General features: G+C 43.4%; 2 protein-coding genes across 6 annotated transcripts in view; one reads left to right on the top strand and one right to left on the bottom strand.

Annotated features, from left to right (window-relative positions):
* Positions 1-1,303: 1,303 nt before the first annotated feature.
* prima1 (proline rich membrane anchor 1) lies at positions 1,304-13,622 on the top strand. The gene is made up of 4 exons (XM_046413556.1): positions 1,304-2,061; positions 2,872-3,013; positions 5,429-5,561; positions 11,366-13,622. The coding sequence occupies exons 1-4, from the start codon at positions 1,780-1,782 to the stop codon at positions 11,463-11,465; spliced, it is 657 nt and encodes a 218-aa protein (XP_046269512.1). The 5' UTR covers positions 1,304-1,779; the 3' UTR covers positions 11,466-13,622.
* A 2,479-nt stretch (positions 13,623-16,101) lies between these two features.
* The window catches only part of LOC124072282 (protein unc-79 homolog), a 33,045-nt gene continuing 30,422 nt past the window's right edge, over positions 16,102-18,724 (bottom strand). For all 5 annotated transcript variants that reach the window (XM_046413560.1, XM_046413564.1, XM_046413562.1 and 2 more), the window contains 8 exons: positions 18,576-18,653; positions 18,365-18,454; positions 18,064-18,239; positions 17,585-17,768; positions 17,282-17,485; positions 16,993-17,070; positions 16,866-16,907; positions 16,102-16,746 (listed from right to left, as the gene is read on the bottom strand). In XM_046413560.1, coding sequence (XP_046269516.1) covers positions 16,558-16,746; positions 16,866-16,907; positions 16,993-17,070; positions 17,282-17,485; positions 17,585-17,768; positions 18,064-18,239; positions 18,365-18,454; positions 18,576-18,653 — 1,041 coding nt within the window. In that variant the 3' untranslated portion in view covers positions 16,102-16,557. The remainder of the gene's footprint in view (positions 16,747-16,865; positions 16,908-16,992; positions 17,071-17,281; positions 17,486-17,584; positions 17,769-18,063; positions 18,240-18,364; positions 18,455-18,575; positions 18,654-18,724) is intronic.

Here is an 18,724-nt window from a genome sequence, read left to right as displayed (position 1 = left end):
GGAATAGAAGTCATTTTGGGATGACAAATGACTGTGGATTTATAAAACATGAATAAGCAATGAAATAGACATACAGGCTGGGCTGCGCGTTGGTGCACTGAGCAGCGACACTGTCCTGCAAGGGCCAACACCTCAGTATGAGGCTGAAGTGCCCTGAAGCAAGGTAATGGCTCTTTAACGGCTTAAGGGATGGTGTTGAGGCTGAACAACAAAGATCCCTGTGGGGAATACAGAAGGGGAAACAATTTAAATTGTGCATGGCTGCAACTCATGATCATTTTCATACATGATGAAAGGTTTTAAAATGGCAGAAAATAGTGAAACGTGTTCATTGCCATTTCCTAAATCCCAAAGTAACATCTTTAAAGGTCCAAACAGCAAAACCCAAGGGTGCTCCAACAAACTGAAAACTGAAAAAGTGGAACTGTAATGGGTTGGTGGGTGGGTTTGGGGGGGATTATAAATATAGTAACTAATTATTTTCTGTAAAATAATGTAATGTTGTCAAGGAATTATTTCAGACAAACACAGTATACAGATCCAGACATGACTCTTTGATATTGCCTCCTCTAAGGTTTTATTCCCACTGTTAAGTGTTTTAGTAAATACCAGTAAACTGTGAATGTCACGTTGGCTCTCCAGCAACACATACATGACTGTGGGCTGTGGGGTAATTTCATAACTGTGCCTAGTGAAGACCACCAATAACATTATGCAACTCCGCTCTACCAAAACTACCCACCGCACACTGACTCTTTGCCATCTTCTATCAATATGGTGTCAAAGGTAACGGTGTCATGAAAGAAAGTGACGCCATGGTTTAAAAAGAAAATCTAATAAATATCTCAGAATTGTCTGTTGTGGAGCATCAGTCGTAAATGCCAGGTTACATCAGTGTTGTTTACCTCAGCCTACAGTGGGACATTGGACCATGGAGTGTTCTAGCAGGCACACAGCACATCAAACATGGGTATGGCAATGTTTTCAGTCGGTAGGCGTCTTGCACTCTGTCTCCCTCTCTCTTTATCTCTCTCTCTCCACTTGACTTAAATTCGGTCTAGTACGCGTCATCCTTACGGACTCGCCTCCACGCATTGTGGGCTTATACTTTCTGCATCTACCACTATACACACACACACACACACACACATATATATAAATATATATATAAAACATAAACAAAAACAAACAAATCCCGGCTGACATTACCTCCATCATCCCGTTCCCCACTGTGTTTTGTTTCTTGCGGGCGGCAGTGGAAGGGGTGGGAGGCGGGTGAGGGAGGGAGGGGGGGACTTTTTGAGAAGCGGAGGGTGAATTTGTTTGAGCACACGCTGTCAGGACTGAGCTGATGTGAGCGCTGCATCAAGTGCGCGGCGGTGATGCTCCCGTATAAAACAGCCCGCTGTATTTTGGCACAGAGGGGGACGCATCAGTTTAACCCTCGGCTCTGCCCTCCGGACTCGCTCATCCAGTATTCAGCCTAGATAAGTTGAGGGGATGTGTGATCCAATTGCGAGGAATCCTGCTGCACGATATTCCTGAGGATCTCTCTCTGTTCGTTTTTTTTCCTCTCTTCAACTTCGATGGCTTGAGTGGCCCATTTGCACTCATGCTTGCAGCCGAGGAGGGATGTAAGGTACGGGCCATCTACCGCCCTCACATTGCGCGGAGTAGCGGCGTGATTCAGGTCGCTATCTGAGTGCCAGTAAGAAAAAAACTACTTTCGAGATGTGAATTTTCGAGATTTGCTACTCATCCCACCGGCTCGCCTGTCCTATGCTATCGAAAACGGGATTTCAAAGGGAAGATGATTGTGGCATAAACTATTTCTGGAGACGCTTGTCACAGATATCGCCGCTGAACTGGACAGGGTGGATGGTTATTTCCCAAACTGTCCAAGCCTATGTATACCGCATCCGCTTGTTGGAAACGCTGCCTAGTATCTTCGAGAACAGCACAAGAGGGATGCTCGTCCAAGATCTAATGCCATTTACTTTAAGTTGTTGGCCTTTTTTCTTCGGTCATTGCTTTCTCTCACTGTTTTTACTCTCATGCCAGGTAAGCACCGAGATCAGGCGCGCCGCTTGTCAATTTACGCATCAGGTTACAGTAATGTTAACTGGAGTTTGATTTACTGATGGACCGTGGAAGTGATCAGGGTTTTATAAGCCACTTAGGAATTATGTTGCAGTTAATATTGCAACGTGTGTTTACACAGGATGTTAGGGTCACCAGTGCAGGACAACACCTGTGTTTAGGAAATACTGACAAGGCATGCATGTGTAGAGTTTCCAGTAAGGCATGAGAAATACTGCTTTGCAGACACTCAGCTCTCTAGTAGCGGGAACATGGAGAAGCCAACTGTGTTTTTATGATAACAATATTCAGTTATCCCACTAGGTTCCCTGCAGCAGGCATATGTTAGTGATGAGTATTCTAACCTCTGCCCCGAGCTGCTGCCTACAGATAGTGGTGAGCTGTTGTTCACACGCACACAGTGTTGCCAGGGTTCATGTGTAATGTGATCTGCTTGAGTTTCCAAGTCCACCCACGCACACTCCTCGGGGCAGCCTGCTGCCCACTCTGTTGGTGGGTGGTTTCTTACAGGGAGCGGGCTGCAGCCATAGACGTGATACTATTCTGCATGTACTACATACACAGCAGCCCTGGTGACAACAATACTGGAGCTGCGTTATGAAAAGAATGCAGAGAGGATACCCACAGTGGTGTTAACTAAGAGGCCGCTGAGTGTTCAAGCATCTCCATTTGTGCTGCAAAGTGTTGTGCTGATGGTACTTCTGAGTAATACACTGAAGGACGGTGCCTCAGTCATTCCAATGTCTCTCTTTCTCTCTCCCTCGCCATAAGGGAGAACTCCAGAGGTCATGCTCACGGACTGTGGCGGAGAAAGTTAGTGAACAGTGCCAGCTGGCATGCCACTGTCGAAGATACCCTCCCCTTCCTCCTCCACCGCCTCCACCGCCTCCCCCACGGCTACTGGGCACCACAGGTAAGGCTCCCGGCTTTCACACCTGTCTCGCTCCAAGTCAGTCTGTCTGTCTCACTTACTCTCAGTCTGTTCTCACCCCACAGTTGGAGCTCATTCCTAGCCCGACACAGGTGCCAAGCAACTGGCTAGTCTGGAGAAATTGTTTTGACGTCAAGTGTTTCCTTTTGTGCACAAAAGAAAAATGTACCATCAACCCCCCTGAGATTGCTGTGTGAGTGCCCGTGTATGGGTGCAGTTTTGCACGTGCGCCCCTGTGGGTGATGGAGCCAGCAGGATGTTGACAACTGAACACAAGACTAATTTATGCTGGGTCTGACCTTGGGGAGTACCCAGCTGCCTGTGAAATCAATGCCTGCTGGGCTGCCAAACTCAGTGGTTCAGTGGTAGGGTTTCCCCCGGAGGACCCCTGATTAAAACACAGATGAGTTAATTAAATTAGCTTTAATTTGGTAGAGATAAGGGGCTAATGAACTAGCCCAGTAGTTCCAGCTTCGTTTTGAAGTTGAGCTGCCGGCAAAAAGGGTGTGTGTGTATGTGCGTGCGTGTGTTCGTGTGTGTGCTTGTATACCACAAGTCCACATACCTGTGTGGATCCACTGCCTGTTGCGGCACTTTTCACCTGGATCAGTCCCTCTTTGGTCCTACTTTGAGATCGTAAACCCACCGACACTGATAGGCTCTATCCATATTATATTCGCCAGCCTCGTTACTGAAACTTGATGTGATTTGTATGTAGTCTCGAGCACCTTAATGAACAGAGCACTGAAATATGGGACAGGCGTCGCTGATGATGCAGCCATTCTGAGATATTGCTGTGACTCTTTAGAATCACTCACCCTGAACCCTTAATATTACAGAAGGGAGGAGTACTTAATCATTAACATCTCAACAGACAGCTGTGTAAAGGGTTTTAATCAATCCGGGTCCAGTGATTTTTTTTCTATCTGGTCCGTTTAAATGGACTGCTTTTCCTCCTCTGACTTACCATTTGACCTACCTATGAATCAAGAGTTAAAGACCCTTCTGTGAATGTTGGTCACTGCATAAATGCTGCCAGGACCATCTGACTGTAAGCTAAGGTGGGGGGTTTTGAATGGCCAACACGTGAGTGGAAACTTCTGATGCCTCCAAAAACAGCAGTATGCCAGGATAAATATGATATCCAGGCCAATTTTTATTCCCTCTCAGCTTTACACATAAATGTTTACAAAGCGTGGCGACACAATGAATAATTTACCTAAAGGGAGTTTTTTTTATCTTCACTTCTCTATTTAATCGGTACAGGCGCATAATTATTGTGAAATTCCTTTTAGTAGCCCAATTTGCAGAACAGTTGGAGCTGAAATTTTGCTATAAAACTGTACTCTTTTAAAAATGCAATGAATATGCATAGCTAACAGGAAAAACTGGGACAATGGCTGAGACCGTGTCTATCTTCTAAAAGTCTAAAGAAATAAAAAAAAAGTGAAAAATTGGCAATGTAAGTAAGTGTGCTAAAAATGGTTTCCGAAGTCCTTCAAAGGAGCGTGCTTTATCACAGTGAAGTAGATCCTTACCACTGACTAAATTAAATCCTACAGCCGTTGACAAAATGCAGGATTAAAATGGAAGTTTGGCTGAGAGGAGCTTTTAAATTCATAGTGACTTATGACGTGGTGTGCTGTACTGGGGAGAGCCGTGCCTTGTTATTTGCGCCACAGAAATGTGCTGTGTCGGAAAACAGTCTACAGCATTATTAAGGAGTATTTGTTGCCATGGTGTAAACCCGTCCTCTCATTCACACAAAATAACTGGAAATGCAGAAGCTACAAGTTTGTTACACCGCTGTGTATTTTCTCAGGAGCATAACACTGGGACGAAGAAGCATTCGTGTAGCTAGATAGATAGATGTGCACATGACTAAACTGATTTATAGATGGTGAGAGCACATCAAATGTTGCAGAAAGAGAAGAGGAAAGTTCTGCATTACAGACACGAAGTTGCTGATGCACATAATGTTATTCAACATTCCTGGTGAGTGGTCTTACTCCACGGATCTAATGTGGAAAGAGCAGGAGGTTCCTGCAACAGTAATTGGTGTGGACAAGAGTGCTGGTGTAAGGAAGGCTGATGGGACCTTAAATGATTCATGTTGTCGGGTTGGATATCTTTGAACGTTGAACCTAAGACCTACAGAACAGGCGAGGACACAACGTCTTCCCAACTCAGAGAGCAGGGAGTGAAATCACCTCCATGCTGCTCTGTTGTTGTGTTGTATAATGCAATCACTGAGAGTACAAGAGCAAAACTCAAGACAGTGATGAGCATAGTAAAGGTTTTTTTTTTTTTTAAATGATTTTCTTGTTGATTTTGTTTTCTATTTTTTCTCTTTCTGTGCATCCACATCTCTCTCTGTCTTTTCTGTTCTCTTTAAAGTGGCAGAGCCCATGGTGCCTTCGTTGAGGCCCTGGTGGATGGAGATGGACATTATAGTGCTTGGAACGGTGGGCTGTGCCTCAGTGGTCTTCCTCCTCTCAGCCATCATCATCTGCTACAAGGCCATCAAGAGGTTGGATGTCACTTTTCTGTCCTGTTCTTAATTTCAGTTAAACCTCACTCTCGTGAGTCTCTGAAATATTTGAAAGTGATGACAGATTGAAATAGGAACCGTCACAGGCTACTCAACATATCACGTGTAATCTGACTCATGGGACGCTGAACTGTCCCTCCTGCCTTCGTGTGTGAGTGACGCAAGAGGCTATGTTGACCCTGTCATCACCCTTCTGGGTCGCTCTGCGGTCAGAGGTTAGATAATGGAATGGGCTGTAAATGTCAACGAGGAAGATACACTACACTGAGTCACCTAGAAACGTCCTGCATTCTAAATGAATTAATTGAGGTGCATCATGCCTTTACTTCATCATATTGTGTTGATTTTAATTTGCATAAGTGTCTAAAGCAGCCTAGAATGGCAGCTGGGTTCATGAGAGTGAAAGCGAGAGGCGAGCAGTGGAATCCCAAGACGCTGCTGTTGCAGCGGGAACTGTTTTCCCCCATTTGGCTTATTAGAGAGAAGGCTGCGTGAGGCTTTAGCCTGCAGCACAACCCAGACCCAATTCTCTGTATGACATTCAGGCAGCACGGTGTCACACATGCACTGTGACATCCACGTTAATGTTTGTTAATTTAACAAACACACACACACACACTTCTGCATCGTGCAAAGCACTGCACATGCACGCAGAGAGAGGTTTGCAGGGGATACTTGTGTGCACCCATCCATAAACACACAACATCTTTACATACATATATACATCGTCTTGGCATATTTACACACTCCATAAAATGTGGCATAAACACTGACTCTCACACACCCATGTGAGAACAGGCACATACATACATGCTAAATTAGGGAGCCGCTTTTGTGTGTTATTTATGTGAATTAAAATTGATTTAGCATCAGACCCTATTATATTTATGGCACTATGGCTTCCCTCAGCAGAACTCTATTCCTCCTTTCTTTAAACAACAAATAGGCAAAGTCAGGCAGCGGAAGTAATGGGTGGTTGGCTCAGGAATTCATTATGGCAATTCTCCAGCCCCCTGTGTAGCCAAGGGGCACCTTTTTTAATGCAGCAGTGGTAGGAAAGTGTTGTTGCAATACGGGCCCCAAACCCAAGTCATTATTTATGAATTAATTTGCGCAGTCATTCAGTCGCAGGCCACATCTTTTATACATGCAAGCGGGTCGTGTCCTGAAGCTCTGTGGGCTCTAGACTGCAGACTTTGTGCCACGCCAAGCTGCCCTCTACTCTGAATGAGCAGGGAAGAATACTCAGGTTCAGCCAGACTAGCCTCATTAGACATTCATTAGTCACCAGCCAATAGGAGAGGAATCCAGGGAAAAAGTCATTCCTTTAACATTTGTCATGGATGCTCTAATCATCCATCGTCCCTGAGAGGAAGGGAGAGGAAACAACACAGCAAAAAAAGACAGAAACAATGTTGTCTACCAAAGCAAGCAAAGGCAGTAATTGAGTGTCTTAGTCAATAACAATGTGAGAGAGGGTTTGTCAGTGAGAAAAACACAGTTAGTTATATATAGCCCTTCCAGCCCCTCAGTGCTCCGGGCTTTCCCAGTGAAAATCAGCTGGCTGAGGGCCAAGGCCTGAGCGCCACAGACAGCAGAGGAGCTAGCTCTGCGGGTCCCAGCCCTCCTGGCCTTTTGTTATTTTTTATAATCTTTTTCTGCCAGTCATCTGTCAGCAGCAAAGGGGCTGGAGAGAAAATAAAACCACTTCCATACAATTCTATTCAGCATCCACAGGGAGGCTGGTGTGTGCAAGCACAAGGAAGAGGATTCAGACACACGCTGCGTTTCAGTGTTGCTGTGCCATCCAAAGCAAAAAAGACATGATGCTGCAGTCCAGGCTGTCAGCCATCCAAGAAGCCAAAACAAACAAAACTCAAACCAACTGACTAATGAAGCTAGATTTTCCCAATCACTTACCGCACTGGGAGGCTTGTCCAAAGACAGATAATACATCACAGCTGGTCTCATCCAAGAGCAATATAGTATATCAAAAACACCCGACCACGGATACAATGAAAGGGGAATACTTGTCAGGCAAAATGGCTTAAAGTCCACTATTTACAAATACATTATTAATCTCATCTGCTTTATTTTCAAAATGGCTCTACCAGCAACATCAGAACTTGTGACAGGTTTTTACAGTCTGTTTTTTAATGCTTTTTCTTTGAACCATAGCATGTTACTCTAATTTCCAGATGGCTGGAGTAATTGTAAACAGCTTAACACATGTCCCAATTTCACCATGATCCATTCCCCAAACTTCAAACAGGAAAGTGTGCTGTGATTGCACAGCTTTGATATGAAATATTCATCTAACCTGTGAAGTGTTGTGTTGCCACCTGCCATGTGTCAACAGCATGGCATCTATTATTGAAGGCCTGGGTAGAGGTCGGTCTGAAGCCCCAATGCTCTGCCCTGTGTGGTGGCCCAAAGCAACATGGTCAGTCAGAGCAGAGATTACATCCTGGGAGAAATAAACAGGACTGAAGCACCTTCCAGCAGGCAATAGATCACAAGTGTCAAACAGCATTTTACCACATAACAAATGAAATACTGACCTGTCAAACATATTCAAACTGAAAATCATTAGTGGCCTGCAAGGACGTTGCATAATGTTGAACGAATATCGACCCCACTGACTGTTTATTTCGAGTAGAAGAATTCCCCGATTGGCTGTAAACAGTGCCATCTGTCCTTGAGAGAAAACTTTAGTATATCCCAACTCCCCTAGCTGCAGCCAATCAGCCAATCATCTCCCCTGCAGCAGAATGTGTTTCCACCCTGGGGCTGGACAGTTTCCTTTTGAGGCTTTCCCCGAGTCCCACAGGGACACAGCAAGCAGCATCTGTCCTACATGGCCAGCATACATCCCTGGTGTCCTGAGCCATACGACCCCTCCCAGCTGACAGGGTCCCATAGGAAGTCACTGTCTTAGTCACTGCCTCATGTTTTGTTTACAACTTTGCTCGAGAAAAGAGAAAAGTAAGGAGAGTTAATAACAGTAACTTTATTTGTGCTGCACTTTTCATAAAAAGATACATCACCAAGTGATTAACAAAACATTAACAAATCAGATGAAAAGGAACATGGAAAAAATAGTGTGAGAGAGAGAGAAACAGTCTGATCACAGAATGATAAAACATTAACAGTGAAACCAGCAAAGTTAACCTTAGCTAGAAGCCAAATTCAAAAGACAGATCCTTTAATTTCCCTCTAAAAATTCCAAGGGAGTTTGCAGTTCCAAGGGGAGGGTGTTCGGCAGTTTAGGCCCTTAAAAACAGAAAGCAGCCTCACCAGATATCTTGTGGGACACTTTAGAAACTTCTAAAAGAAAGGATAGATTACGTAAGGCATTGTAGATAAGTAGAGGGACTTAAACTCCTGATAAATCCTGGTTGCAGAACACTGAAAAATGGAATTAATTGTAATTATCTTAAAGACTTTTTCGAGACAGCAGTAAGCAGAGCTGCAATAATCTAAGCGGCTTGTATTAAAAGCAGGCATCAGCATTTAAACATTTATTCTGAGTTAAAATGGTCTAATGCTGGCAATGGTTATCAAATGAAAACTGATGTTTTGTTTGTTTTGCTGTTAAAGTGGAAATTAAAGTAAAGATTAGAGTCTAAAATCACTCGCAGAATCTTTAACATGTGTTTCAATTTGCTTGGACCTGCTAGCAAACACTGACTCTAATCTCTGTCTTACTGCTTTTGGACTCTATTAGTAGAATTAATTCTTTATATATATATATATATATATATATATATAAGACTTTTATTTTTATAGCCAATGGTAGAACAGCTAAATGCTAAAGTCAACAGACAAAACTGAAATTGCCAACCTGAGAGTCATGTTGCTAGCATAGCTAAAAAATGACAGAGGAGCCATACTGAGAGTGTTTACGATTTAGACCCCTTTGAGATCAAAAGTCTTTAAAAACTAGTAAAGATTATGAGAGTGACTTTGGTGGCAGTTTTTCTGACATATCTTTGTTCAAACAAAAAACTGCATTCAGCAGGGTTTCTGAGGAGCTCTGATGAAAACAGGAGGTGGAGGGGTGGGTGGAGGTGGTTCACAGCGCTGAAATGACAGCTGAAAAACAGCCAAGACAGGAGCAGTTTTAAAACCTGACAGCAACAAGATGGTTGTTAAACAGGTGTCATGAAGTCAGATTGGCATAAGTGTATGGGAGCCACGAAGAGACAGCTGACAAATTGACTTGACAGCGAGGGGGAAATGAGCACGTGCAAGAAAACTGCACATCCTAATTAACATCCCACCACCAGGAAATATTCATGGGCTATCAGTCTTGTTATATTCTAGAGCAATGTCAAATATTTTTATTTTTATTTATTTATTTTTTTTGTTTACAATTAAACAAACATCTGTGTAAATACTCATGGGGGATCTATAGTGCAATCCAGTGTGCTTGGGATGTAATAGATACTGCAGTTTTCAAGTTCACAGTGTATGCATGCATGATACATTTTTTTACTGACATCTCGTCAGAGGTGTTGATTCAACTGAACAAGTGAGAATGTAAGGCGATATCACAAGAAATGACACAAAAAAATGCATTTTTTGCTTAACTTTGGCCACGGTGGGGACAAATGGAAATTGTGAAATGGCATACGGCAAAATGTAGTACAGAAGAATCAGTCAGTTAATGAACTCAATGAATGAACAATTTCTGTTCCACACCCACATCCATGCAAAGCTTACATTAGCTGCCATAAGCTATTGGTCATACTAGAACAGAAAACGCTGAAACCCCTGAGATTACTGAACTGAGCAACCTTAAGTTTAACTTTTTATTAATTCAACTTTTTTGTTTGGCAGTTTCATATCCTCTCACCTCACCTCTCTGACTTAGTTTCAACAACAACAACAACAAAAAAAAACAATTAAAAAAACAAGATAAACTTAACAACCAATGCAGTTTTTCCTGCACTGCTGTTGTATTGGATTATCCTGTAAGGATCCCCTCTCTGGACACTGCCTGAGAAAAAGATTGGTCCTGGACTGGATTGCGAATGACTGTTTGTCAAAGTTGGACTGGCCGGCCAGGGCTTTCAGAGGAGAGGAGACACTGAGCTAAAATGTCGCTCAAGGGTCCTCAGTAGCAATGAAGGCACTGTACAGTGTTGAGTGGGACAATGACTGTACTAACTGTATTCAGATCTGTCTCTGAGTTACATAAGCCAGAGCAGGCAGAGCAGCTGAGGGGGTCGGTGCAGAAGCCACAGTACACTGGACAAATATAATAACCACAAAGGCACCAAGGAGTGCATGAAAAGGGCTGCATTGAATGATACTGCTCTTCACAGGCCAGTAGCAGCAAGGGGATCATGTGTTGCAGCTTTATTTTGCACCAGAGCATACTCATAGAAATGACAGAGTATTACAGCGCAACCAGCGTTGAGGGGGAATTTCACAGGAGGTTATGTATCAATGTTATTCCCAAGTTGTTTTGACAGCCACACACATACTCATTACTTAGAGGGAAGATTGCATCTACCAGTCAGAGAAGGTAATTGCCTTATCCCCTGTGTTGTAATGTATCTTTGCCTCCTGTCTCCTTGCAAAAGTGACCTTTGAACACTGGACTTATTAGAAAGGATCGCTGATACCAGCGTATCCACCCAGGGCAGCCCATGAAATCAAATCAGCCTAAAGGTTAACAGTCTAGAAACTCTGTTTAATGACATGGCCTGTTGCTAATGTCACATCTTGCTTGCCAAGGAATTTTGTCCTCACTTTATGAAAATGTTTGTTTGCAGGAAACCACTACGAAAAGAAGAGAATGGGACAAGTCGTGGGGAATATGCCATGAGCATCCGTAACAAGAAGGCCATGGGTACGAACAACACTGTGGTATAGACTATCTCCCGGTAGAAGCAGGAAGTGACATCACAATTACTGTCTCTCACCTTTCCCCCGACTACAACAATCCCTTCTGAACCAGAATGCATCTGGGTTTTACCCGAGGTTTTCAAATAGGTAAAGCTTCTCTCTTTGCTTGGCATGTTGCCCAGACTGAAGACACCATTCAGCTCGAGAGGAGCTGCAAAAGATGGAAGGAAAAAAAATCAAGGCAGGAAGGACGGAGAGAAAAATCCACAAACCCCCATGGTGTTGAAAGTGGCACAGCAGGCTGAACATTACTGTTCTTAGTAACAGCAAGTGTTGCTGACAGGCTGGTTGGCTGCTGGCTGGAGAGGGACTGTCTGCCAGTCTGCCGCAGATCCAGACCTCACACACTGTTGACATCTGCAATGGAACAACAGACAATACAGCAGCCCTGCAGTCCCGTGGGCGGCCAGACAGGACAGCCCATCACACACAATAAATATAGTGCATGCAGTTTTTACAGAGAATGCAACGTTTTTTATATTCCAATCCACACACTCTCCATCTTTTGTTCTCCATTTTTGAGACAGATGATTTATGAGAGGCATGATGTTAGTGTCAGCCCTGACTCTGAGATATGGATTCATCTGACTATGCAATTTAAAGAAAATCCATGAACAAAAGAAAGAGGAGCAAGGACATCAACATGGGACGTTTTGGTTATTTTACCCTGCCAAAAATGCCACAGAAGACTTAGGCTCAATGTAATATATTTCAGTCATTCACTGATTTATTTGCTCTATTTATTTACTTATCTACCTTTAAATTTATTTTTCTACTTCAAAGGAAAAAACTTGTCTTGTACATCACTCACATCTTAACACATCTTGAACATCTTGATGAATTCATTTTATTTCTTGATAGCTCTGTTTTTTTTAAGTGAATAATTTATAAACCATATAATTCATTTGTGATGCTCCAATGCTTTAAGCCTGCTGTCAGTTTGTTGAGACACTGATGCAGAAAACACGCTCTGCAAAGAGTTTTGGTATCAGTTGTCTTGTCTCTGGCTGTTTGATATGCTTTTTTCTGTTTTCCTGAGACTCCAGCTAAGGAGTCAGGGGTCTCTATGATGTGCTATGTGAATGTGCATTTTCCAAACATTAATTCTGTACAGCACAATGTGCCAGCCCCTGTTTGCAATTTGTTGATTCAATGTAACCCCCACCCCCCAAGAAAAAGAACACAAAAACAAACAAAAAAACGTTAAACATGCTATTACATCATTAAATCATTTGGTTAAATCTTGTTGTTTCAGAGTCTCGGGGTCAGTTAGATGCCTTCAGCCATGTTTTCTTTGGATTTAACAATCTAGGGTGTTTCTATCTGTCAAGAAGGGCTTAGCCCATTGCTATAGAAACAGGGGACATGAGCCCAGGGCTGACCTTGTGACTGGTGAGAGACAGGAGACTTAGCCAATAGCCGGAGATCAGGTTGCACAGAGGATGGCCTCAGTGGGGATGTGTGTGACTCAGTGCTGTCACAGGCATCCTCCACAACCCCGCTGGAAAAACACAACTGAGCTGAACTGGAGCATCACTCAACGCTGCTGTGCTTTTTTTTTCTAACATTAATTCTATGTGTGTCTGTGTCTGTGTGTGTGCGCATGCGTATGTGTGTGTTTGTGTGTGTGAGTATGAGTGTGTGTGTGTGTGTCTGTCTGTCTGTCTGTCTGTGAGTGTGCATGCAGATGAGTGTACTCAGCCAGAGTGGGCTGTACTCTATGGCTGTCAGTTAAGCATAGATATTGGCTAAACTGTGGAAATTTGGAAAAACACATGCTTGTATCTGAACATGCACAGTTTATTAGCTAACAGTATACCCCACCGTGTATGTATATGAGAGAAATGATGGATGCATGAATGTAAATATTGGTATTTAAATATCTGCCTTCTGGACTGTTAATTAATGTACAGTGTAACAGGACATATGTTTATACATCGTAAAACTGAAACAATGTGCTACCATTTAGAATTATGTCAATGTTGTCATGTTGATGGAGCAAGCCATTAATGTATATATGGCAATCAATAGTACATACACAATTTATGCATTATATCAAACAGATAGAAAGATGTGCATAAGTTGGTTTCATTGCTGAGTTTTTCAGTTGTAAATAAAACTGTATATAACAACAAAGTCGGGGTCTATTGTATTTTAACAGATACATGTACAGAAATCTGTTGTTTTGCTATGGCAGACCTACTGGCCCATATGTGGTGAAGGTCATAAAAGTGAGACTGTTATATTTAGCTGGTGCCCATGCTGTCTGCACTGTGCTGTGTGGTGCCGTTCATGTATTGGGCAGAGCTGAGTTGGCCGTGTCTCCTGGGCCCCCCGCGGTGGAGGACATGTTTTCAGTCTGTCTCACACAGTGCATCTTTAATGAACTCTCTGTGGGGCTTAATGACGCAAATAAGAAAAGTTATAGGTGACATATTGTGCTAGCTCTGGGCTCGATCAATAACAATGTGGCAAGAGAAATCATGGATGTGCATGAAGGATTTCTGCAGCTAAAGCAAGTGGTTGGTGTAACAAAATTAGGACTTGAAAGGAAGCTTACAAAAATATAATAGACCTCTGTGAAAGAAGCCACATTCTTACATTAAATCAAACAAACATTTTCCCATTTCTGTTAGAATTTGTACATCATACATTAACAGTAGTGGACGACGGGGGTACCTGTACTACACAGACTGGGGCAGAGGTGCACTGAAGAGGAATGTCAGTGGATTACAATGTGAATGATGGACCATAGAGTGTTTTGCCTTCCCTGCTTTAGATGTGCCACTTGATGGTAATGCCAATGGACACTCTGAGCAATTTAAACATTCATGCATTGTCCAGCCAGGGCACTGTGGAATTCATTGTAATAAAAGCAATGTGACAGCACTAGGCGGGGGGGGGACCAGGGATTGTCACTGTCTCAACAGGCTTCACGAGGCCTCACAAAGGTATTTCAACAGAGCAATAGGACGCTGGTACACAGATTCTCAGAAATTTTGGTTCTTAAAAATGTTCCTAGACAAAACTACTTGCAATTTTGAACTGCTGCAGCCTGTGTGAGACTACCTCTCTCAACCTGCTCTTTAATCAAGAAATGTCACCAATGCTCCGCACCTGGTGATACACTGTGCTGGTGCATGAGTACAATATGTGTGTGAGAGCTCACTCGCAAAGTCCTTTCAAAGCTGACCTTCACAATCTTTGAGGACCCACTCACACCCTCTCTGACTGAGAGGCCTTTGGTCAGCGTTAATCACCCTCAGTACCTCCAGCTGTCTGCTCATCAGGTCAGCGCTCCCATATGGTGCTCCAGGAGGCAGCAGGCAGGCAGGCAGGGGCGGGGATAGCGCTGGATACCTGTGGGACACTGATTACATAAGCTGCTGCTAATGAGAGAGGTTCTTTCGAAAAGGGCTGTGAGTTCAAACGATCACAACGGTGGCAGTGGCTGACAGATGCAACCCCAGAGCAAGGGGGACTTGATTAAACACACACACGCACTCACACACACGCTGGGACAGATGCACATAAACACCTGTGTCCGTCATCATTTTAATGCACACTCACACACACACACACAGAGGCACACAGCAGGAGAGGTGCTCTTTGATGAGCTAAGACTAGAGGTTGATGAGAAGGGGCACTGCAGTCTGATTCAGCTAGCTTGGGGTCACCAGGGAGTGTGACTGTAAGTGTGTTTGTGTGTGTGCATGTGTGTGTGTGAGTGTATGTGTGTTCATTAGTCACATTGTGTGATATCATTACACTAGTGACTCATATGGCACACACCTCTGAACATGGGTCCTCTTATACATGCAGTAACTAAAAAGCAATATTTTACATATGCGTGCAAATCAAATTGGGCTTATTTTTGTTCAATAAACTAATATTCTCTTGCCGTATACATTTATATCATCAGATCTAATTCATGTTAAAGCTTGATAATGAAATCCTTGCAGCAGTGAAGATCAAAACAAAGATTGATGTGCTGTTTGGCTTTCTAGCCCTGCTGTCATGTCATCTGTTATTCTCAGACAAGAGCTTCATGGTAATACTGTTAGACCTCACAACAATGCTTAATCACAACAAACCACATTAGGCCAAAGGTAATTGTATTTGCTTGGTGTATGCATGGTCCAATCTGTTTCGCTGCTGCCAATGAAGAGGGGGTTGGAGAAGCAAGGAGTGTAGGGGAAAGGAGGGGGGGGGGGTGCACAACCAAAATAGTCTTGTTTACCTACAATGTCTGGCTCCACCTTATCGAGTTACAAAGCTGCTGCTGCAACTGAGATTGGCCCTCAGATCGATCTGAACTCTGATGGCAAGAGGCAGCAAGACTGACAGTCTGACAAGGATCTCAGACGGGAGCTGAGTAATGCATGTCATGTCATTTTCCCGCAGACACCTGAGGTTCAGTTTCTTGTCCAGAGGAGTAAACAACAGAGCTGATTTTATCGCTCTGCCATCTGCATTATGGTAAACTGGACATTTTCCACATCAGTCAGGACATCAAATGGCAGTAAATGTCACATTATAATTTTGAATGGGTCGCCAATTCATATGAAATGACAAAGTGTCTCAATGTTTAGAAAACTCATACTTTTATTATCCAGCTTGCAACCAAGCAACTTAAAAAGTGATAGAATATGAATGTCACAGGGTGAGCATTTCTAAGATTCAACGAGCATTTCCTTTCAGACCTTCACTATTACTAACACAGGTCTATAAAAATTCTCTTATGCCATCTACTGACCCATCAAATCTGTTGAATACAACAGTTAGGCACCTGATACATTACCGCACACAAGCCTTCCAAACCTTTAATTACCAGCCCCAGTGCTAGTACTTTCAAATCGCATAGATTTACTGTACATGTACAGGTATTATACTAAAGGTGCTGAAAATGATTGAGTCCAAATGAATCCCATACACCATCAGTTTACATAAGAGTCTGTTTCGTTTTTTTGTTTTTTTTGGTTGGAGCGTTCAGCCAGAGCGGATGCATGCACTTCTAAGGTCCCAGGCTGGACCAGAGCCGAGCAGGCCGCGCAGCAGGTCACATGGGGTAGAACTGTGAGGCAGCCTCAGACGACTGGATCTCCACTTGAGCCATCTTGAACTGGGTGCACTGCAGCCATTTGCGCAATGCAAACGGAGGAGCTCCGGATGTCTGGCCCTGCAGACACTGGTGGTTCACCCGGTTCTGGATGGCCTGGAGACGTAACTGCAACCCCGCAGACAGATGCTGATGAAGCAAGGAGGGAAGATAACATTCATCATAACATTCCACAAATCATCTAAATTGTCAACAGCTACCTATTAATCTGTGTCAATAAGGGACACAAGGTTGTTTAAAAGCCTTACTTTGAGGTTTGACTGAATCATGGGTAGCCACATAGGAATTAGCTGTAAGAAAGAAAGAGAATGGATAAATATTAGCTTACATATTAAGGTGGTCATATATGCACCATGCAGAAGTTTACTGGCAAACCTTGACAAAGATGGTTGAGTTGCACTCCTGCAGGGCTTCCATCAAACTAATGACATGAAGACACACCATCTCTACCATCTGAGAGAAAAATATATCAAAACAGCATATCAAAAGCTTTTCTCTGACACAGTCACAGTTTCCTCATGACACATGAAACAGCAATTTATCCAAAAGTTGAAAAACCACATATTTCTCATAAGAACAAGCACACCACATTTCTAGGTCCATATTCCTACCTCACCTAGCTTAAACAGGTTCCCAGTGGAAAAGCATAAGTCAGAGCACTCACCACCTTATTGTGGGCCATGAGCTGCAAGATGCTGGGTGTAACCCGACTCCAAAACTCCAGGCCAGTGAGGATGGCGCTGGAGGAAAACTCTGTCTGGTTCTGGTTTAGCAAGGATGGAGCAGCAGCTGCCTGCTCGCAGTAGATGGTCCATAACTGAGCAAACATGAAGGCGTGGAACAGAGAGCACATGTGCAGCACCGACGTCTGGGGAGAGACCAAAGCAGAGAAGGCCAGTGAGGTGGTTATAGATCACATTAACAAAATCTGGGTGTGGTCTTTTGAAACGATTGGTTTCTACCAGACCTTTGACTGTTCTGGGAAACCAATGAGGATCACTATGAGATGATCTGCGATGTGGGAGCCAGCGTCCAGAGGGATGGGCATACAGGAGGTGGAGCCCTGGTGCAGGGCACAGTGTGTCAGGGAGCCCAAAAGTAACCAGGACAGCTGACGAATGTGGGACACACACTCAATGAATTCTTTTGGTCTGTGAAGACAAAAAAAAAAAATTCTCATCTAACCTTGCCAACGTTTGTGTTAGTTCTCTCCACATTTTTTCTCACTTATTTTCAGTGATATCTATATTTATTCAGGTTTTGAGATGTTTACAGCAAGATCTGTGCATTACCCAGAGCAACTGGGTCATAGTGGGGGAAAAAAAACATATTCCCTTGCATTGTATTGTGCTGGAGGCAGAAAATTAAAGCTAGCTATAGCTTAAGATATAGGAGAAAATGTGATGCTTGGTTAAGAAAGCTTGTCTGTAATTTTGTCATTCTTACCCTTGCTGCATGGTGGACGGTGGATGATAAAGCCAGGGAAGATAACGAACTACAGCTTTGTTGTCACGGTGGTTGCCTTTGGTGATCTCCATGGCAGCAACCTGAGCCAAGCCCACCTTCAGGTTCCCCCCAAAAGTGTCCTCATGCAGCGGCTGACAGCAAGCCTTCATATGGCTCTGGATAACAGATTTGCAGTGAGGAAAAGATAAGGTATAACAAAAGGCGAAACATGAAAGAGAAATATGAAAGAAATGCAAGATGTTGAACAAGGTGCGGCACTCACATGAAGAACAAGACTTACTTTAAGTTTGGTTAGCGTGTGCATATCTGCAATGAAATCCAGGAGTTCACTTATGTATTGCCTCATGCATTCCATAGCTGCTGTTGTGCACTGTCGGGAACAAAACCAGTTTATCCTTTAGGAGGAATCACAGTGGGGTCTGTCCTTGTTTCTTGCTGTTTTATGAGGCTGATTCTAATAAGATCCGAGCACACATCAACCAAAGTCTTACCCCCGGCAGCGTTGAGATCATGTGCTTTTGGATGATGGTGGATTCCGCTAGCCGTGTGCCAATATCTGCGCAAACAAACTGAGAAATTCCACAGCGGGTTTTTGAATGGTATTCATAATGAAACACTGTGATGTATTTGTTTCTTGTAA

Source organism: Scatophagus argus, chromosome 15 (assembly GCF_020382885.2).
Source record: "Scatophagus argus isolate fScaArg1 chromosome 15, fScaArg1.pri, whole genome shotgun sequence".
NCBI classification, from domain to species: domain Eukaryota; kingdom Metazoa; phylum Chordata; class Actinopteri; family Scatophagidae; genus Scatophagus; species Scatophagus argus.
This window is presented reverse-complemented; position numbering and strand designations above follow the sequence as displayed.

Excerpts from the sequence above, each read along its gene's own strand:
- prima1 (XM_046413556.1), top strand. The coding sequence starts at position 1,780 with ATGCTATCGAAAACGGGATTTCAAAGGGAAGATGATTGTGGCATAAAC. Across the intron at positions 2,062-2,871 it reads TGTTTTTACTCTCATGCCAG|GGAGAACTCCAGAGGTCATG; the intron begins GTAAGCACCGAG and ends CCTCGCCATAAG. Across the intron at positions 5,562-11,365 it reads TGCTACAAGGCCATCAAGAG|GAAACCACTACGAAAAGAAG; the intron begins GTTGGATGTCAC and ends GTTTGTTTGCAG.